The sequence below is a fragment of the Coptis chinensis genome, chromosome 2, assembly GCF_015680905.1.
Source record: "Coptis chinensis isolate HL-2020 chromosome 2, ASM1568090v1, whole genome shotgun sequence".
NCBI lineage: Eukaryota > Viridiplantae > Streptophyta > Magnoliopsida > Ranunculales > Ranunculaceae > Coptis > Coptis chinensis.
Window position 1 is genome coordinate 36257320 of NC_141457.1, and position 23478 is coordinate 36280797.

Consider the following 23478-nt stretch of genomic DNA (forward strand, 5'->3'; position numbering starts at 1 on the left):
ATTTTTTTTTTTTTTTAGTTCTAAATATTCTCACCTAAAATTTGTTGAAGACCAAAAAGGCTAATTCTCCGATACCACCAAAAACTTATAAAAAGGAAAAATGTGAAGTAACAAAGTCGTGCACCAAGATTTAAATCATACATGGGATCTTGGAAAGGTGAATACTAGTGCTTGAATCCCTGTTTTATGTTGTATTTGCAATTAACCCATTATGACTTTACAATTCATCTTAGGGCCGGAGTTGCAGTTTGGCTGTGGATTTCAAATCCAATGTTGTTGCTAAGGGTATAGTCTACGAGGAGCTTGGATCGGAAACTAAGTTGCACAATGTTCCCTTAGGGCAATACAACTCACATGTAGTAGTTGGGAAGATTTTGGAAGGTAAAGAACAAGCTCTTCTTCCTGTACCAGTTGGTGATAAGTTGAAATTTGTGGAAGACGCTATTGGATCACACGTTGCTTGGCCCAGGGAATTAGTGGTGAAAGCCAACCGTAAAAATATCGATGATTGTAAATTTATAAGAATCCCACTTTAGGATTGGACCTCTCCCCTTTCTCTGTCTAGCTCCTCTATTTATACATTTCTTCCTTCTAATCCACCTCATGATCCTTACACAACTCAACATTCCACCTCCAATTTGTGTAGATGTGCATCCGCACTTTCGCTCCACATACACATAGGCCATAACACGCCCCACTGCGGGGACACTTCAAGCCACCGCGGATACCTACGACCACTTCCGGTCCATCGCACACATAGGCCATGTTGCGGCCACCCTTGCTAGACATGGCATTATAATTTTTTATGCTTATCTTTTATTTTTCGGGTTTCTGAATCGGGGATAAAATAGGGCAACCGAGTAAAAGTAAAGGCGAAAAAACTAAGTCAGCTGGCCACAACAAAGGAAGCGATCTATGCACTTCCTTTGGTGCCATGATTGGTACAATTATTCAAAGTGGTCGACTTAAGTTTCCATATGGACAAGAATTATTCGGAGATAACATAGAGTTTTCATACATAGAGACAAATGACGTGAAGGATGTTTGTAATCTTGAATCTGTCGAGTCTCCTTGTATGGTTGCATATATGAGGTGATAAAACTTACGTTGTTACTAACTATTTTATTGAATGTTTACTGCGCTTATAAAATGAGTTGTGTTTTCACATTTCAGATGCTTGTATGAGAAATTTGTTTGTTCTAGAGATGGATATTTGTTTGTCAACCCGGCTGTCTTTAGTGTTGTGGATTCAAAAGAAAAAACTAAACTTGTTCTTGATAGACTGAGGGAAGCAAACATGAATGAAATTGTTTTCATTCCTTACAACCCATGGTATGGACATATATTATATTGGTTTTGTTGAACTCATATTTGGTTACAAGTACATATTAAATGCTAGTTAATAACTTGTTTGGTTTTAGCTTCCATTGGATTGTGATTGTCATCGACTTGTCTAGTATGGATGTTTATTGGTTGGATTCATTACATGGTAAATGCACCGGTGACATGGAAATCATTATCAACACGTACGTAACTATTTCCATACGCATTTATTGGTATATTTTTTTTATTATATATGTAGACTTTTTTATTTCTTATATTGACATTAATTGCTTAAATTTTTAACGTGAAGTGCGTTGATAGCTTTAAAAGGGATCCAAGTGAATAGAAGTTCTCAAAAACCATGTTGGCACCACATCAAGGTAAACGATTACAGTTACTATTTTTTTTTTATTTATAAGCAAGCGAGGTTGTTTGAGAGGTCCCCTACCCCTTTTTATTAATAATTGTTACAACCTGAATTCTTTGACTTGGCATTATTAAAATCCACATTTCCAACAGCTGTCCCACCAAAAAGATGTTTGGAGTCAATGCCCAACTTATTCTTCCCTCAAGGAAAACACACGCTTAGTTGAGTCGGATTTGCAGTCTTGAAAGAGACCTCCCTCACTCACTGGCTTCCTTAGAACTGGAAGAACTGGACACGGAAACCTGACAACCAACTAGCCCAAGACTGAAGAGACTACACTAGAAGACCAAGGGCCTTACAGAATAAGGACTCACAGCTTCCCCTTTACCACATATGCTCTCCATACCCAAGCCGGAGAGCACGCCATCTCTTCTAAGCTAGGACGACTGCCCTCAGGTACTTGACTGAACAAGGTCAACTCCGCAACTCACAGTAGATTGAATGAGTGGTTATTTGTATTCACCGATCACGCGCTTTAACAGACTACTTGTGTGGAGCTTCTCGGCTCATCACCTCTGCGTTCTCGAACTATAGCAGCCTTTTCCACAGTAGTGAGATATCCCCTAGTAGTTTCATACCTCGGCACAAGATATTCATCCAATCGGACCTACCAGGGAAAGGGACCTGCACAACCCGGCTGTGTGTCTTAACACCAAATACATCTGCAATTCAGTAGGGGTTCTTCCTTACCAAAATGATGACAAGAGTTCCTGCCTAAGCGTCAAACCAATATTCGATCAACGCACTTTGACGCCTGTGGAATACACCTCTCAAAACGAGAGGAAACTAATCCATCCGATCTACATTACATAGACCACCGGTCAAAATCGATGCGTAGGACCCTTTCCATGTCATCAGGATATTAACGATTAACATGTCGAGGAAGATTGTTACCCCGACCAATGTAAGTGAATTCTCCCTCTATTTTTAAATAGTTGGTCTTTGTTCAAAGTGATGACAGGTTCTATTTTACTAACTGTATGACTAATTCTAAATAATAGATTAGGTCAATTAGGTGATCCGCTCACATCTATGAACATGATTTTTGTATGTGCTTGATCTCTAGTCTGCGCGTTGGTCCCTCTTATATTGATACATGGGACTGCAGTTCTGAATTTGGATAATGTACTCGGATATACCTAGTTCCGCTACTTCACTTGAAAGACATCACCCTTTACATTAGTGTGTATAATTGATCTCAATGTTGTTGTCTAGAGCTGACTTGTTTGGAGGTACTACTCATGATGATTTCCTCAAGAAAAGAGTGACAATAGGATTATATGCAAAAGTAGCATTCAATTTTTTATGGCTGGTATACTTCATAATCCATTGCCACCGATAAGAAAGCCTGACATTCATCCCACAGGCCATAGAGGTATGGTAAGAACCGAGTAGCGTTTGGGTTTTGCGGAAAAGCTTTTTAGTAAACTGAATTCAAGTATTTAAAGTTTTAAATGACTTTGTTGGTAAAGAGTGGTATAAAACCCGATGGAGTGGGGAGGAGAGGTGGTGAATTCACAACCCGATGGAGAGCACACTGCAACTCAGATGGGTAGTGGGCATTTCCCAAAAGAAGGTTTTGGTAAATCAAGTTATTTCGTGAATATTGATTGTTTGACGAAAATCCCTCCTCCCTCGTTATAGTATGATGAAAAGCTCTCAAGCCATTACCCCTACGGAAACGAAAAACACTATCTCAAGCCATTAAAGAAGTTACTCCCTCCTATTCATTTTATGCGGAAGAGGACTACCCTACATCCCTTTGGCAAAGTGGTTGCCATTTGTATGCGCTCGGTCGAAATCTCTTTTGGGCTCATGAATAGAGGAAAGAGGATATCTCTGTAAAACCAATAAATAATAGCGGGGATTACCCTTTTCTCTTCTAGTAAATAACCTTCGGAAAGAAAGCATTCCTCCCTCTGCCAGATCTTCTTGGGAATCACAATTTTCAACATCGAGATTGGGTGGGTTTGAAGTGTACCGCATCAGATCGAAAAGTGAGACCTCCGATTTCTATTCAAAAGAAAACAAAGAAAAAAAGAGTTTGAGCGGAAAGAACCCATTTGAGAGTCTTTGTTGTTCACGAGATCGAAGTTAGAACTGTTATGACTAGACTCTTTAACTGTAATGCCCGTAGGAGTAAGCGGGTATCTCGCCATTCCGACTTTAGGAAAGAATGTAGTCGGGGGCCTTTTCTTATAGTTTTGTCTCCGTAAGTAGTTAACGAGTAAGTAGGGGAGTTTAAGCTGTTCTAAGTGAAGAGTGGGCCCGCCCGTGATTTTCGCCCGCCCTATGTTCCCAAGTAAAGGGCGGTGGATATATAACAACGGATAAGAGCATCGGTTGATGGCGGATGCGGTTTAGGTTGCAGCATCTTCGGTTGCCCCTTTGAGCGATTTGCGGGATGAGGTGGAGTTTGATCCATCCATATTCATTGGGAAGCACGGGAAAGTAATCTACATCAGAGCTAAGAGGGTGCAATCCACATGTATTCATCTTTGTTGACACCGAGAAGCCACTACTAACCTTGGCTCCAAGGCTCTTTTCTTTGCACCAAAGATTGATCTTTCTAAGAAGATCACCTTGCCTTCCTAAAGCACCAATCCCGCCGGTCCCCGAACAAGTTACCATAGTGACTCCCAAGCAGTTACATTCTATGACACTCACCAAGTGCCATGGAGCTATCACTCGGTCCGGAAATAAGATCACTCTCGAAGACCAAGCCTTTTTGAAGTGGACCTCGATCTCACTTCCTTGCCATTCAGGGAAAGCCTCCCGCAGCAGACTTTTGGGTCGTGTGGAGAAGATGCGTTAGTGCTTAAGATACCGGCCGCCCGTTGTACCCTTCCCTACCCTTTCCTTGGCCAAAAGCGAGGGGGCGACAAGCGAAGAGCCGTGTCAATCGGTCCTTCACCACTTCTCGAGTGACTTCAGGTCGTAAATCGCCCGAGGAAGTGTGGGCGAAGATGAGGTCGAAGATGGCTAGCTTTCTTGCTTGCTTTCCGTTCGGACAAGGGCGGACTTGCCGTCCTCGCTCACTTCTTGAGAATTGAGACTAGGGGTAGAAGAGTAGGAATGAGAAAGCAGTCTTAGAGAAGAAGGCTTTCCCACTTGAGAGATCGAATGAGAACCATAAATTCGAAAGAGAAGGGTAGAATTCAAAGAATCAAAGAAAACCTCCAGATATCAATAATAGAGATAGAAGAAATAGAACTAGAGAAAATGCAATGAATTTCTTTGATCTATAGAAAGAACCTTTATCTCCTTAGACTTTTCCAACGTTTGAGGACTATGACGATATCTCCTGGTCTTCCAAAGCATTCTTATTCTCTTGGATCCGAAAGATGGCCAACCAAACAAGCATTTGAATCCCCATCGGGAGTAGGGACAGGGAGGGATGCAGTACCAGGATTTACTCTTTGCCACCACCACCATTTAGTCTAGTTCCGTTCCGTCAGGTCCCATCACCTGAGATTATGGTGCTGGCTCGGAGCAACTAGCTGACACCAAAGAAGGTTATTCGGCTATCGATCAAACCATGGATCCGATTCCGTTGATGCCCACCCATCCCCCTCTGCCCCGGAACCAAAGGCGGGATTTAAGCCCATTCTTGGTACTTCAACGTATCATTTCGTTTATTCCAGTGAAGTCCTGAATTTCTCTTGTACATTTTTCAATGAATGGAGACCTCACAAAATATTAGAGGTCTCAATGTGTTAGACATTTGATGTGTTACTTCTTGGCATACTCTGAACTGTTGCTGACGAAGGGCTCTATTGTAACTGTCCCTTTTCTTGAATATCACGTTACAAGTTGCAAGTGCACCGTGTGGAAATTTTGAGAACTTTCTCATATTTAGTCAAAGAAAATACCTATGTAAGAGCCCTTCACTGATTAACAAAGTGATAACCCTCCCCAGCAAGTTCCTGTGGTTCCACAGAACACCTCACCACATGTTCATGCGGCTTTGAGATAGACACCACCGCCTTTAGAGCAGCTTTGAGCGTGGATGAGTGTCGCTCACTCAGTCTTCTCCTTTGTGATGGATCTATGTTGCTATAGTTCGTAGTTTTATTACTTGATGCAACTGTATTGCTAACAATATATTTGGTGCGTAGTCTCTCTGTCATCTGTTCTTTCCAGGGTTAAGTGAAGTGAAGCAGCATCACCTCGTTTCTTTTCTTTTACCATTAACTTTTCCATTTGTATAAATAATGTAACTTTTGTACTCTGGAAACTAATTTAACAATGTTCCTATCCTGTGTGGTTATCATTTTAACAATGACAATATTCTGACATCGATGCGTAGGACCCTAATATACAGTTACAAACAACTGGTTGATACAGGCGCTGCAATTCTTATTGCTCAACCCTTGCCTCCGATTGCATTTTTTCTATTTAGAACTAATTTGTTCTGAAAATACAATTTTGCCCCTAATAAGTAATTTGCCCCTTGATTCAATTTGATAATTTGATATTTTTGCGGGGCCCCTGCAAGAACCGATGTGGTATTCACTCAATCGCTTTATATGCGAGACATAATGAGCGATCCTTCTCCTTTGTCATTGAAAGTAAATAAAATACCTCTCACATTTTAACTTAATTTATGCTTTTGATATCTTTAGCAACTGTGTTTTTAACTTTTTTTTATTCTCTATTTTGCAAAATATTAAACTTGTTTCTTATATTTCAGATAAAAAATCTTAGCAATAAAAAGGCCTTCACCGACAAGGAAATAAATGAAGTTCGAATGGATTTTGTTATGTTCATCCAAGAATGTATTATGAACTATCCTCAAGATGAAGATGGACCATAAAATTTTGAAGAGACATATATATGGGTGATCGAATTTGACGAGATTAGATTATTTTTCATTTGGATTTGGATTTGGATTAGGCTGACTATATTTATATGAATTAGATTGGAAATGTGTTATTTATTTCATTACGTTTTACGATTAAGTACAAATATATATTGGTTATCTAATGGGATTGGAATGTTTCAATGAAATTAGCAATATATATGAGTGTTATTTGAAATTTAATGGATCATATTCAGATATGTAGTTTATTCAGGTGTGTAGTTTATTGCAGGTCCCCAATTTTGGGGGTTTTTATATATATTCACGTTTTATTATTATTTTTAATAAAAAAAAAATATATTTATATATACATATCACTGTTTTACCCAAACAGTCATGACTAATGATACTTTTTATGACTGTTAAAAAAGATGAATGAATAATTGTTTATTTGAAACTGTCACAAATGATATGATTTGTTGTGACGGTTTTTGAGCAGTTGTTACCGTTTTTTATGATTTTGTGACCGTTAAAAAGGATGAATGCATAACCGTTTATTTAAAACCGTCACAAATGATATGATTTGTTGTGACGGTTTTTGAGCAGTTGTTACCGTTTTTTATGGTAGAGAGAGGCTAGTCTGGAACAAATATTTGTGACGGTTTTGGAAAAAAAATAAATGACTCTCACTCCGTCACGGTTTTGGAAAAAAAAAAAACCGTCACAAAAGATTTTTTGTCACTGTTTTTAACAGTGATATAAAGCCTTTTTTCTTGTAGTGTGCGACCCTTCCTGCCAGGCGCTGCACCTCTTTGTCGTCCTGCGGCCGACATCTCCACCAAGGATCTTATCTGTTCAGGGTTAGCCTCTATTCCCAGGTGAGTAACAATGTAACCCAGGAACTTCCTCGTGGTCACGCCAAATATACATTTCTCTATATTAAGCTTCAAATTATGCATCCGCAGTATATTGAACGTCTCCTTCAGACCCTCTAAGTGCTCCTCCTCTGACATACTCTTCTCCACCATGTTATCTATGTATATTTCAATTCCCTTTCGGATCTTGCTTCCAAGCATTTTCTCTCCTTACCGTTGAAAAGTAGCCCCGACGTTCTTCAACCTAAATGGCATCCTCGTATAACAATACGTACCGCCTTCCACCACAAAGGCCGTCTTCTCCTGATCTGGTCCGTACATCGCGATTTGGTTGTACCCCATATATGCATCCATGAACGAAAATATTTTGAACCCCATGGTTCTATCTACCAATTCATCCACTCTCGGCATGGGGTAGCTGTCTTTAGGGCATTCTAAGTTAACATTTTTTGGGATATTACTGATGCGTAGGGGGTAAAAAGAGAAGGAAAAGAACAGGTAGCGGAGGCGTTTGTGGAATATTACTCGGAGCTTCTTGGGGTTACCTCCTCTGCTACATGTGATGCCGGATATCTTAATAGTCTGAATATGGAGGAGGTCTCTCTTGATATGAGGCAGTTCTTGGCATCACCTATTACTGATATTGAGATCAAAGAAGCCTTGTTTGGTTTGGAGGATAACAAAGCACCAGGGCCGGATGGGTTTAATGATTATTTCTTCAAGGAAAGCTGGGCTATTGTTGGAGAATACTTCAAAAGAACTATCAAACACATTTTTCTCCATAAAAGGATGACAGGAGGTATAAACTCCACTTTCCTCTGTCTTATTCCTAAAGTGAAAAATGCATCGAGTGTTGCCTCTTTTAGACTTATTGCATGCTGTAATACCATATACAAGTGTGTGTCTAAAGTGCTAACCAACAGAATGAAGACTTGTATCTCCTCATTGGTTTCTTGCTCCTAATCTGCGTTTATTCCGGGAAGAACTATCCAAGATAATCTTTCGATAGCTCATGAGCTACTAAGGGGCTATCTTGAGAAAGCAAGGCCGTAAGAGGTGTGCTATCAAGCCTGGACATAAAAAGCCTATGATTCTGCGGTCGTGGCATGCTCTTGAGGCCATCTTACAAAAGTTTCAGTTCCCCTATTTTCATTGAATGATCGCTTATGTACTTGCTACGATCTCCTTGGTAATCTGTTATGGTAAATGGGACTCGGAAGGGTATTTTGAAGGAAGGTAAGAGAGGGGCTGCGCATGGGGGACCAATTTCGCCTTTACCTCTTTGTGCTTGTCATGGAGGTCTTAAGTGCTTCTCTAAATCTAGGGCTCCAGTCAAAAAGAATAAAAGCCCATTCCAAGTGCAAGAAGCTGGCCATTTCCCATCTCTGTTTTGCAGACGACGTTCTTCTTTTCTGCAAAGGTAACATGGAGTCTGTCATGGCTATCAAAGATATCCTGAACATGTTCTCTCAAGCAACAGGATTACATCTTAGCAATGAAAAGACTATAATTCTCACTGGAAGTATGTCTGTGGAAGAAGGACTAGAGCTAGCTGCAGCAATGCACATCTCTCTAGTAACTCCACCTGTTACCTACCTAGGGCTACCTCTTACAGCCTCGAGACTAGGTATATGGGAATGCTTGCCCCTCATAGAGAAGATCACAGCTCGGATTTCAAACTGGAAGAACAAAGATCTTAACAGAGCAGGCAGAGTTCAGTTGGGTAAGTCTGTCCTTTCATCTTTCCCTGTCAGATGGGCCCAACTTTTCGTCCTTAGAAGACGATTACTTGATAGAGTGGCAAAGATGTGTAATAGATTTATTTGGGCGGGATCAAATATGGCCAAAAAGATGCATCATGCTAGTCACGGGACGATCAGACTTGATAAAGATCAAGGAGGACTGGGAATATTGGACCCAATGATTTGGAATAAAGCTGCTTACTGTGGCTTGGTTTTCAAAATTGCAAAGAAACATGAGTGTTTGTGGGTTAGATGGTCATGGGATAATCATATAAAATAGGAAAATTTTTGGACGATGAAGACCCCTCGAGACTGCTCTTGGGTTTGGAGAGGTGTGATGGAGCATCGGGAAATTGCTTAGAGGTTCGTAAGGTACTGTATAGCAAAAGGAGAGGAGACTAGCTTCTGGCACGACCCATGGTGCTCGGGGCCTCTTATAAAAAATGAACAGGCGAGACACCTCCTTGGCCATGTAGTACCTGACGATGCAAAGGTCGCAGAAGTGATCACTGATGGGGGTTGGGCGAGAACTATAGCTGATCTTCCAGATTGCGAAGTTAAGAAATGGCTAATGGAAACTGAGATAAATTCTCACACTGAAAAAGACCAGATTACATGGACTCCAACCAGTACAGGAGCATTTACGATTTCCTCAGCATATGCAGCACTCAAAAATGTCCGAAACAAGGTAAAATGGTACAAGATTGTATGGGGGAAGTTTTCAGTACCAAAACACTCATTTACTATCTGGCTTCTGTTCTCGGGGGCTTTACCTACGCAGAATCGACTGATGAAAAAGAAGGTGATTGGAACGTCAAAGTGCTATCTCTGTGACAGACATGAGGAAAGCTCGGGCCATCTCTTCTTTGATTGCGAGTATTCATAGCTGGTATGGAGAAACTTCAAAAGAGCTATGGGGCTGCCGGAAATGGTTAAATCTTCTCACAATGAATGGTACTACTTAATGCGGATTTGTCATTACCTCCCGGTGGCAAATGAGATCATACGGGCTATGATTTGCTTGTGCGATTCGAGGCAATCTGACAGAGAGGAACCGGAGACTAATGAAACAGAGGTTTAGATCGGTGATGATGTGAGTTTGAAGGTATTGAATAACATGAAAATCTATTTGGGTAAGTCGATGAAAACAATAAAAGGAAGATGAGGCAACAAAGAGGATTTTGAGATCGCTAGGAATTGGAGTAAACTACACGCCGAGGAGGAGACATGGGTAAAATGGAACAGAAAGCAGAGGACGAGATACCAACACCGAATGCAGATGGATCGGTACAGGCAGGAAGTGCCAGCTATGGGGGCGTCTTTGAGAGATTGTAATGGTGATGTCTTTGATGGCTTTTGGTGGCAGTTCGCAAGCGATACCGTGCTTTATCGGGAGATTCTTGGAGGCTTTGAAAGGGTTGGAAGGAATCTGCGGACTTAAATATTCAGCGGCTACAAGTGCAATCGGATTCTACGAGAACCATTCAGATTTTGAGCTCCAAAGAAGAGCCTCCTTGGTACTGCAGAAACTTGTTTGTGCAGCTAAAAAAAGTGGTCTCAAAGTTTGTACATGTCAATTTTAAGCATGTATTTAGGGAGGGAAATCAAGCTACCGACTATCTAGCAAAAGTAAGTAGAAATTGTGTAAATGAAACTATGTACTTTATTCCTCCTATGGATAAAAAAACTTGATGAACTGATCAAGGGGATAAAGAAGGGAAAATGTACTTGCGAGGTTGCCATTAAATAAAAGGTCGGGGTATCCTTAACCCCTAGTTAGTTCAAAAAAAAAAAAAAAAAAAAACATTTGTAAAATTGACACACATACGGATCTTGTCATTCTTTTTCGATACCACGACAATGTTAGATAGCCAGTCGGTGAATGCCACTTCTCATATTATTCCAGCTCCCTTCATTCTCGCAACCTCCTCATGAATTCCCTCGACATAATTTTGCCTAATGCTTCACATCATTTGTCTCATAGGCTTAGCATCTTCTTTCATGACATGCAAATCCTAGATCTAATCCTGTGACATCCTCAATCACAACGCAAAGACATCCTTATTTTCAGACAAGAACCGTACCAATTTACTCCTCAACTCCTTAGGCAAACTGGAACCTACTGATGTGAACTTCTCCTCCTCTCCCTCCCCTAAATTCACTATTTCTATCTCATCGAGGGTCTTCGACCCCACCGCCGCCTCCGCCTCCCCATCCTAGGAGGCACACTGTAATTGCTATGTTTGCCTCTTCCTAGGGTACGAAGTCTTTCCTTCTGATCTGCAGACCAATCTCTTCAGTATACTCTGATGACTATTCTTGGTCGTTACCTGATCGCCACGGACTTCATACATCCCGGTTGGGGTAGGAAACTGGATCACTTGGTAGTAGGTGGAGGGTACCGCCTTCATCTCATGAATCCACCACCTCCCTAAAATGGCGTTGTACTATGAGTCGGCATCCACCACCTTGAATAGAGAGAACACTGTAACCGGTCCCATTGTTACTGGGAGCAGGAGCTCCCCCAGAGGCTTAGTCATGCTTCTATTTAACCCATACAAATTTGTCTATGAGGGTCTTAGCTGTTTCTTGTCTATCTTCATCTCCTCCATTGTCCCTCTGAACAACAAATCCACGACGCTACAGTAATTAATTAGTACCCTTTTCACCATATAATTACCCATTACCACCGTGATCACCAATGCATCTTCGTGTGGGGAGTCGAGTGCCTGGAGGTCCGCATCGGTAAACACTATGCTACCGCTTCCATTCGCGGACCATGGAGTTGGCCGTGAATGACCTGACGCCTTGTAGACCTGCTGGATGCTCGCAGTTTGTCTTATCTTATCCCGGTGGGCGTTGTGACTCAAAACTTTTTCAGTGAAAATCACGTTGATCGTTCCCAATATCCTCCTGTGATTAGCTCTACTTTTTTCTCCTCCGTTGTAAATTCCTTCAGCAATCCCTTCCCTATTATTCTCTGAATTAACCACCTCAGAGCGTAGCAGTCATCCGTTTCATGGTTATGTATACGATGGTAGGCACAATAAGGCTTGCCTTGCATTTTCATTATCTTAGTTCGCGGCCCCTCATACCCCTGCAAATTCTGAATTAGCGGCAATATCTCACTCAACGGCTTGTTCAATGGCACTTGTTCCACTTCACGGTAAGGTTTTCTCTCCCTATTCCCCCTCCTGACCTCTTCTCTACCCCGTTCGGGCCGTGATGAGTACCCACGATACCCACTGCCTCCTCTGTCTGACGACTCATATCTCCGACGATCCTCGTCTCTGTTTAACAATAATACTGCTTTTCCCAACCTTTCCATCTCTTTCTGCATAATGTCCTCATACCTTATATATTTCTCCACCCTCGGGTATAGATCCTGTAATGCCACGATCTCGTTATTGGCTACAGACTCATGTACCCTCGTTCTTGGGCGTAAACTGATAACCCGTAAAAACTCAATTAGATTACTCTAACTTTATTCTTACGGTGAATCAATTATTTATTTCCTACTCTTACATATAGATTCATGCAATATATATAGAGTACGGATTCGTTCCACTCTTAACTCTCAAAACTTAAACAAATTCAATTGAACAAACACAAGGAACAATGGTGAGAGCAATAATTATGGATGTGAATGTATACTACGACATAATACTATCAATTGATCTTATACTAATATTAACTAAAGTAATTAAATATAGATGAATCAAATATGGATAAAGAATTAGGGGAATTTGATTCCACCTTGAATTCAACTCAATAACTTAGCATAGATTGTTGTAATCTAATTCTTTACGTTCTCACATAAAGATTTGGTCGTTCTAATCCCTAATTATTCATGGCAAGCTCCACCAAATAATAACTAGCATGTGAAGAAGTTCAACCCATTCTCACGGCAAATCAACTACCTTCTAGAGTAGAATAAAATTTTACAACTATTTCTCCACTATACAATCAAGTTTTCATCAAAGCTTTCTCAAACCCCTCTAATGGAGGTTTAGCTTTGATTCATCAAACTATCATTCATAGATTAATAACAATGGGAACAAAACATGATTAAATGAATAAATTTACTTTATTGATCTAAAAGAAAAAAGTCTAAACATGCAAGATTGAAGAAAAACTAGTAATGATTATTAACTAAATCTATGAATTAAAGCTAAAATGATTTAATGAAATGAAACTAGATCTAAATTAAGTTATTTCAATCTAAACTAATTAAAAACTAACTAAAACTAATTAACTAAGTAAAAACTAAGTTCTAAACTATATTAATGGAGTCTAACTAATTTATTTTCTAATCTAGGTATAACTAATAAGTCTGCCTCCTTTCTTCCCTTGAAGAAGAGAAATAGATCCCCAATTTCGTGCATGGGCCTGGAGCCATGTTTTGGGCCGAAAAGTTGAGCCAAAAACCCAATTTGTTGAATCCAAGACCTCCAATTATGGTCGTGTTACTGTAACGCGAGGTTTCACCAACTTATACTACTCTAATCGAGTCAAGGTCTAGACTATTGGAAAGAGCTTTCTAAGCCGGTCATTTTGATATAAAATGGGCCCAAATCCGAGGCCTGAGCCCAAAGATATGAGCTTTTGAAGTTCTATTGACTTTTCTTCAACTTCCTAATCCGGTTTAACTTTCATTGAACAACTTGACTTCGGTTTTTTAAGGGCTTTTTCTCCATGAAACTTGGGCTTTCTTCATAGAACTTTCATAACAATCACTTTAGCTCCTTTTAGCGCCTAATTAGTAACAAATTTACATTTATTCAACTCTGAAGCCTGAAATACTCAAAAACATGTAATTAGTGATAAACCTATATTATTAATCACATAATTGGTCTAACAGCTATATTGTTAAGGGGTTAAAACTAGAGTTTTGGGCTCTTATCATAAACCTCGTTCAAATGCTATCACCGCAGTTCTTTCATCCAAGTTCTCCACCTTCAATATCTTTGCCTTGAATCTGCAGAAGAAATCCTTCACTGACTTCGCGGATCTTTGTCTTACATTAAACAAAGCCGTGATATCTAATACCCGCTTCTTCTTATATATGAAGTGGTCTATGAAAGCTTGCTCTAACTCCTGAAAGTTGTTTATACTCTTAGATGGTAACCGATAATACCAGTCAGAAGCTCCCCTATTTAAGTTTGCGGGGAACATCATGCATCGCAGCCCATCATACCGAGGTTCTTGCCATAGCGGCATCTGCTGTCAAAAATGATGGATGTGATCCGCTGGGCCTCCCTTCCCATCATACCTCTCAAACCTGGGCTATTTGAACCTCTTTGGAACCTCGGACTTCCAAACCGCATCAGCCAACGGGTTGCGGTTTAGTCCCGCCACCACTTGGCCCGCCCTTGGCTTGTTCCAGGTTCACCTTCAGATCACTAGCAATCATTTCTCTAACTTGCTCCTTTGTGAGTCCCGTCACCACATTATCCGCTAAGTTCGACCTCCCCTCCTCCTCTTTCTCTGACTCCGACGCATCTCTCTTAAATTCCTCTATGGTCTCCTTCTCCCTTCGTAGCCCTTCATTTTCTTCCCTCAACCTTGCTATTTCCTCATGCAACAGCCTTGTTTCCTCTTAATCCGACAATACTGTCTCTTCCCCGCCTTGCTCCCCCCCGTCGCTCCTTACTGACTCCATCTCCTCCTCGGTGACCACTGTCTTTCTGGGTCTTCCTACTCTTTTTTTCACCCTTGTCGCCATTTCTCTATTTGCTTTGATCTCTCCCCACAGACGGCGCCAAATGTTGTAACCTCTTTTTCTCTCCTTCACTTTTTCTCTTTTCACCTATCTTTTTCTTTCTTTCTCCTCCTCCTTTCTCTCCCCTTCACTGTTCTCTTTATACCCCCTCACACTCCCTCGTGGTCGTCCATCTGTCCATCAATCTCTCGGTCTCTCTATCGCCACGTGTAGGGTTTCCATGAGTACTAGAGGGTCTGAGGATCTATCTTGTGCCATGCGTGTAGAATGCTTATCTGACTCCAGGCTCATCCAACCTTTGACTCATGGCATTCATCTGTCAGCCCCATGCCCTACGTGTTCCCCCTCTCCCCTACATTTTGATAGCCGCGACCCTGCTAGGATGCTCTCCGTTTCACTTACTATCTTACTACCATGCCCATCTGTTGTTGATATTCCGGCCGACATAATTTAGGTCGCTATAGAATCTTCACCTCAAATTAATGAATTTGGTGAAGGAAAAAGAAAATAAAATAAGGGTTACCTGGTTCTTAATTACTTGAATCTACAAATCTTTCGTTTTCGGTGAAAAAGGAAAAAGATTTACTTTTTTGGATGGAGATTTCAGTAAGGTGGAAAATGGGTTTAACTAGATATGGTCGGTTAGAAAGAGAAATGGTTTTGTTTTCATTCTCACTGCCCAAGTTTTTAAGGGTTTTATCTCTCTTTCACTAAGATCAATCTAATTTTGGTGGAGGAGTTTCAGAGAAAATTCTCTATCAAAATTTTGCAGATTTTGTGTTTTTTCGTTTCGCAAAATGTTTTTTTTTCCGAAATTTTGTTAATTTTGTTTTGCTAATTGAGAATTGAGATGGCCATAGGATTGGGAACAGATCGATGATTTGGATGCACTGTGCCTCTATCCCACCCCTATATATATAGGGGTGGGATAGAGGAATAGTGCATCCAAATCATTGATCTGTTCCCAATCCTATGGCCATCTCAATTCTCAATTAGCAATACGAAATTAACAAAATTTCGGAAAAAAAACATTTGGAAGTAAAACACTTTGAAGTACATACTATTTTAAGTTAAAAGTAAGTACGTAAGTAAAAGTTCACCTAGACAATGAATTCAAATGTAATTTTTTGTGGATATAATATATTCACCATAAAGATCATCTCCACAAAATTTTAGCTGATTTGGAAACATCTAACTTAGATAAAATATGATTGCAAAACCTTGACATTTCTGAACTGTTAGATTTCTTCTTAAAGATGACATCAATTTTTATCTAGGTTAGATGTTTTTAGCTCATTTGGAAACCTCTAACCACAAAATATTATGTTTGAATTCATTTTCTAAGTGAAGTTTTACTTAGGTACTTATTTTAATTTAAAATAAGTATGTACTTCTAAGATCAGCCCTGTATATATATATTAGAACCTATACATGTCAAAAGATTACATAGGATCTCTCCTTTTCCAATATGTCTATAAGCCATGGTGGATGTATATCTAACCATTGCACAAAGTTAGGGAGAGATGGGCCAAAAAAGGCAATATGGTGTGTTGCCTTGTTAGCAGTTCTAGGTACCCAGTTGCATGGAATAGTCCCAAAAGTGGACATAATACTTAGTGCATCATCTAATATTAACATAGAGTTCCAGGAGAGACTAGAATGAAGCTGCTTTAGGTAGTTAATAGCGGCTTGGTGTCCATCTCCACATTCATTCTGGGCAGTTGAACAGTTGAACTGCTTGCACCATTCTAAGGCTTTAAGTAGTCCTTTGCACTCTGCCTATTTTGAATTGGTAGCTATATCTCTGATTGCTCCTGCACCAATAAGAAATCCCCTTGAATCTCTTAGTACAAACCCATAGGTAGCAGTTGAATCAAGTTTTGTAAAGCTTGCATCCACATCAAGCTTAAAACAATTTCTATAGGGTGGTGTCCAATTGATATAGATTGACTCCTTCTGAACCTGCAAGTTAGTATCATCTTTTTCTTCTTCAAAACCACATGTACATGGAGACCATATGATGCCTTTTTAAGAAAATTGTGAATGGCGGGTGAGCTAGTTAATTTCTCTGTGAATTCTATGATCAACGGGTACATCGTTTCTCAGCATATCAGTGATGCTTTAAGGCTATGATCAAATGGGTGTCGTCTATAATAGTCATCATCTGGACTCACCTTCATTATAATGTTATTTATGTTCTATGCTGCCTAAATTATTAGTACATGGTTAGTTGTCATAAGGATTCTACTATGATTGTAAGGGAGATTTCTCGTCATTAACTAGATGACACGTGGGCGGGAAATGACCTAGGACTATGGATAACCAGAATAAGACGAGAACCATCAGATTAGTTATGGGACTAACTAATCTCGTGTTTATCACAAGTGTGTTGTAAACATGTGCTAGTCACGTGACGAACCATCTCTGAATATAACAGTTCTCAAAGTCGTTAAGAACTGATGAAGACAGTTCCTGAATAGAAGGAAACTGAAGAGGGCTATCCTTGATGATAAGGAAGGAATCAGAATGACATATCTTTAAGAGTTACCTTTTGGACCTAATCTTACCATATGCGATGGGTTATTATGACCAACAAGGAAACCTACCTCTAATAAGATATGGTCCTGATTCAGACTTCTATGAGGAGAGGATTCCTAATAGGAAGGCAAAGTCTAAAGATGGAAGGGAACTCACAAGCGGTGAGGTTAACACTAATCCTAAGGCTCCCAAGGCTCCTCCTATATAAGCAATAGGAATTTGCTCTTAGGAACTATGTGAAATAGGGTTTGATTCTTCTAAATAAATAAGCGATTCAACCCTGAACATTAAATCATCTCATCCCTTCTCCACCAATATCCAAAAGTTCTGCATCACAAGGTACAGAGGAGCATCAGGGGATACTCAGAAAATCTCCTACATCTTTTGGCGCCGTTTGTGGGAACCGGAAGTAGGTAACATTTGTTCGGTCGACCAATTTAAAATTAAAAATTCTTAACGTTGTGATGGCAGGAACTAAGAAAACAAAAGGTAGCACTACCACCCGCAGCATTATAAGAGAAGAGGAACACGAGATGCCTAAAGGAGGGGAGAACGTCGATCATGATACGAATATTCCCCTAGGAGGATAGGTAGCTATCACCGATGGACTAGTCGCTCCTGGTGCAGGCCATGACAATGACACTCAAGGACAACGTCAGAATGATGAGAATGCTACTCTTACCAACCTAGAGTTTGTTCAGGCAAGCTAGGCGGTATAGACTCTGGAACAACAAAGAAACAACCTTGAGTGAGAAGTACAACTGCTGGGGCAGTTGTATCAGTTTGACACAGGGAAGGAACCTGCACATCGATCTCGATGGTGACGGCCTTCCAGAGGGTGGTCGAGCCAGGAACCGAAGGCGTGGGGATCCAGTATGGTGCAAGCCATCAGAATCAAAGTACAGTAGTTCGGATGAATACTCGGATTCGGCTAGAGAATCAGAGTTAACTGACAAGGATCGCGATGTCAACCCTCGACATCGAAAAAGAATTCAGAACAAGAAAGTTTCTACCGAAGAAAGCGCATGGGAGACTGAGAAAAATGACCTGATCTGTCATATGCATTGGATGACTGGTAAAGGAAGAAAAATGCAAGACTCCCTTGTTCAATCCGCTATAATGGGGGTAGGCAGATCTCCTTTCTCATCATGAGTAATGAGAAAGCCCTATCCCTGCGGTTACAGACAACCAAAGTTCAGTATCTTCAATGGCAATTCAGATATAGTGGATCATGTATTCAGATATCGAGCCACCATGGGATAGTACGAAAGGTATGACCACGTCATGTGTCAAGAGTTCAAAGCTTCGTTCCCAGTCTTGATCCACACTCCAGTGGTACCACAGGTTACCTGAGTGGCAGATCAGGTCCTCAGAAGAGCTGTTTAGAACCTTCATCGATAGATACTCGTGTGTAAAGTTTTAGCCCTAGGGTTTGTGAAGAAAAGAGAGAAAAATCTCACGGCTATGTTTCTTACTAGACCGTGGATCTCCTTTATATTATAGAAACAATAATGTTAAATACACCAACATCAATGATAGTTTCACCATACATATAGAGAACCAATAAATAAATAAAATAGAAAAATCATATCTTTAACACTCCCCCTCAAGTTAGAGCATACACATCAAACATGTCCAACTTGAAACATAGAGTTTGAAACATATGGCCAGCTAATGGCTTCGTGAAGATATCACCGAGCTGGTCATTGGATCGAATATAGGGAGTAGTAATATGTTTCTTCAATAGTAGGTCACGAATGAAGTAGCAATCAACATCTATATGCTTTGTGCGTTCATGAAAGACAGGATTGCTAGCAATATAGATGGCTGCCTGATTATCACAATGCATTTGCATTGGAGTAGGAACATCAATACCCATGTTCCTCAAGAGAGAACAAACCCATAACATTTTAGAAGCAGTGTGAGCCATTGCATGATACTCTGCTTCTGCGCTAGAATGAGCAACTGTATTTGGCTTTTTATTACGCCAAATCACAAGGTTACCCCTAACGAAGGTGCAATAGCCAGATGTAGACCGTCTATCAGAACGGCTACCAGCCCAATCAGCATCACTATATCCAGTCACACAGAAAGAAGACATTGGTTGGTACAACAAACCTTTCCCTGGGTTACCTTTCAAATATTGCAAAATGTGACAAATAGCATCAAAATGTGGTTGACGTGGAGCATGCATAAAGCGACTCATGACACCAACTGCATAAGTAATATCTGGACGAGTAACTGTTAGTAATATCTGCCCACATCATCAAACAACTCCCCCTGCTTGCCATCCAATTTGACAGTAGAATCCATAGGAGTATCAATAGGACGAGCACCCAAAGAACCTGTCTCAGAGAGCAAATCTAGAACATACTTCCTTTGAGATAGAGAGATACCATGACGAGAGTGAGCAACTTCAATCCCAAGAAAATACCGAAGAGCACCCAAATCTTTAGTATGGAATTTTTGTCCCAAATACATTTTCAGCGATGTAATTCCTTCAGAATCTCATCTCCATAAATAATAATATCGTCAACATATACAATAAGAACAATGGTACCACCTGAGGAGTGGTGCACAAAGACAGAGTGATCAAAGTTGGAACACTGGAAGCCAAAGCCAATTACAACAACACTAAAATGATCAAACAATGCATGAGGAGACTGCTTAAGGCCATAAAGAGCCTTACGCAGTTTACAAACAAGGTGCTCGCTACTTGAAACCACATGATCAGTCGGTTGCTCCATGTAGACTTCTTCTTGTAAGTCGCCATGAAGGAAATCATTTTTTATATCAAGCTGATATATAATGGCCAAGAACGATTAGCAGCAACAGAAAGAAGAATCCGCACAGAATTAAGGCGAGCCACAAGGGAGAAAGTCTCTAAGTAATCAACTCCATATCTCTGTGTGTATCCTTTTGCCAGCAACCTCCCCTTAAGGCGCTCAATTGAACCATCAGGATGGTATTTAATAGTGAAGACCTAACTATATGTTTCCCACCAGGGAGAGGAGTAAGCTCCCATGTAAGATTTTTGTAAAGAGCACTCATTTCCTCATCTATAGCACGTTTCTAGCCTGGTGAAGATAATGCCTGTTCATAAGAGGAAGCTAGGAATGGAAATAGAAGAAAGAGTGAAAGCAAATGGCTGTAATAAAGAGGAAAGACGATGATAGGACACAAAATTGCTAATGGGATGTAGAGTGCAAGAACGTGTAGATTTTCTCTTAGCAATGGGCAAATCAAGAGAATCAGATGAAGAAGCAACAGGCGCATGTGACTTAATGGGAGGTTGAGTGCAAGAATGTGTACCTTTCCTTTTTGCAATGGGCTCATTAACTGAATCACAGGAGGAAACAATAGGAGCCTCTAACTGAGAAGTAGCTGGTTTCGAAGCATTAGAAACACCTCGTCAATATTTGCGGCGTTGGTAAACCTGTAAGGGAGGAGGATCACTAGGCAGTGCTATCGACATTGGAAGAGTAGGTGAAGGCAAGGAATGCTCCCCCGCACGAGAAAATATAAGATCCATAGATAAACTTTGACCAGGTGATGAAAAAAAAAGAGTGGACTAAAAAAAGGTAACATCAACACTCACAAAATAACGTCGTGCATTAGGATTGTAACAACGGTACCCTTTCTGAGTGCGAGAGGACCCAAGAAACACACACTTGGGAGCACAAGGAGATAACTTGTCATGACCAGGGTCCAAGATATGTACAAAGGCAACACAACCAAAAACATGAGGGGTTAGCTGAAAGGGAGAACTATCAGAATATAAAAAAAAAAAAAATGGAGTTTGATTACCCAAGACTAGAGATGGCATACAATTAATAAGGTGACAAGCAGTGAGGATGGCATCAGCCCAAAAATATTTGGGTACGTGCATATTAAACCTCAAGGTACGCGCAACATCTAACAAATGGTGAAGCTTTCGTTCTGCAATCCCATTTTGTTGCGAGGTATGAGCACAACTAGTCTGGTGAATGATACCACGATCAACACAAAAGTAATCCATAATAGATTGAGTGTATTCCAAGGCATTGTCAGATCGAATAAGTTTAATTCGCTTACCAAATTGAGTAAAAATCTCGTTATAGTATGCAGAAAAAATACAAGGCAATTCAGACCGCTCTTTCATCATATATAATCGAGTCATTCGAGAAAAATCATCAAAAAATATAACAAAATAAAGATATCTATTCATACTTTTAGTTCGAGAAGGACCCCATATGTCCATGTGGACTACATTAAAAGACTCTAACGGACGATTATGACTAGTACTAGGAAAGGAACTATGATGATGTTTGCCTAACTAGCAAGCCTCACACTCTAGACTCAACACATGACCCAATTGGGGGATAGCTAGCCACAACTTTGCTAACGATGGGTGACCTAAGCGAAAATGCCACTGAAGAGGTGAAACAGTAGCGCTCAATGTAGATGAAAAAGTAGGAATTTCACCAAGATTTAGAAAATATAGCCCATCTTTCTCATGCCCCGAACCAATCGTCTTCTTCGTCGAGAGGTCCTGAAATACACAAAAAGATGGAGAGAATGTTATTGAGCAATTCAAATTTTTGGTCAGCTGGCTTACAGAAAGCAGATTAAATGGAAACTTGGGTACATATAGACTAGATGGTAAAGACAAAGAAGAACTAGGGTGCAGAGCACTTATCCCTTGTATTGGATGGGAATAATCATCAGCTAATACATTCTGGTGGTTTATAGGAGTCAAATAAGAAAAGAAGGATGCAGTACTAGATATGTCAGAGCTAGCTCCTGTATCAATGACCCCAAGATGGAGAAGAATGGGCCACACATGCAACATTACCTGAATTAACCAAGGTAGCAGTAGAGGTCGATGAATGGGGAGCCACATTTTTCAAAGTTTGAACTAGCTCGCTCAATTGATTGGTAGGTGCATCACAAGTATCAAATTAGAAGGCACATGCCTAGATGAAATGGGCGGTTGTATTGGCTGCTGGACGTCAGAAACTTGATGCACATATTTTGGCTTACCCCACTTAATCCAACAGTAAGGTTCTATATGATTGGTGGCACCACAATGATCACACTTTCGGTCACCTTGTCCACCAGTATGTCCACCACGTACACCATGAGTACTAAGCCCTCCACGACCCCCATGAAAACCACCATGACCTGCACTGCTAGAGACAAAGGCTGATGACTTTGTAAGATTAGGACTAGGATTGGAACTTTAGCCTAGTGAATATCTTAAAAGTCGTGAATACGCATTAGCAGTGGAAGGTAAAGATTCACTGGCGAGAATTTGATCTTTAAAACCCTTCAACTTTTGATCTAGCCTACGTAATAAAGTAGCAATTGTGGAATCCTCCCAATGACACTTTTGTTGTTCCCAATCAGCTGTAAAGGGTCTATGTTGTAGTAGTTGCTCCCATAAATTTTTAAGAGTACCATATTACTCTGAAAAGGTTCTTCCAAACTGTTTTGTAGCAAAAATTAGCTCATATAGGTCATACACCCGAGACACATTGCTTTGATGAGAAAATGACTCACTTAAAGAGTTCCAAATTTTCTTTGAAGAATCGCAGAACTCAACTATGGTGGCAATGTGGGGCTCTATACTATGCCATAACCAACCCATCACAATTGAGTCTTCACACATCCAATCTTCATACTTCGTGTCAATACTTGCAGGAGGATTATTAGTTAAGTAGTTTAGTTTCTTCTTCCCACATAAATAAATCCGTACTGCATGAGCCCATGCTAGATAATTGACGTCATTTAGTTTTTTAGCAGTAATGGATTCGGGCAAAAAATCATCATCCATTTTACTGCTTGTGGCGGTTGTTTTTCCTCCGTTATGAATAATAATCACAAACAACCAATCACAAAGAGTAATAAAAGAAAAGTCTAATCAATAAATTACCACCAGAACTGATTCACGAGGAGACAAGAGACAACAACCAACACCAAATATCCGCAGCACACACATCGAATAACAACCAGATAAAATATCAAACACCATATAGGCATTTTTCAGCAACTAAAAAAAATTTGATAAC

General features: G+C 40.3%; 1 protein-coding gene across 1 annotated transcript; it reads left to right on the forward strand.

The window, feature by feature from the left end:
- The first annotated feature begins 846 nt into the window (after window positions 1-846).
- LOC147515905 (uncharacterized) lies at window positions 847-1964 on the forward strand. The gene is made up of 4 exons (XM_086594522.1): window positions 847-1092; window positions 1174-1332; window positions 1422-1526; window positions 1634-1964. The coding sequence occupies exons 1-4, from the start codon at window positions 935-937 to the stop codon at window positions 1782-1784; spliced, it is 573 nt and encodes a 190-aa protein (XP_086450648.1). The 5' UTR covers window positions 847-934; the 3' UTR covers window positions 1785-1964.
- The last annotated feature ends 21514 nt before the right edge of the window (window positions 1965-23478 follow it).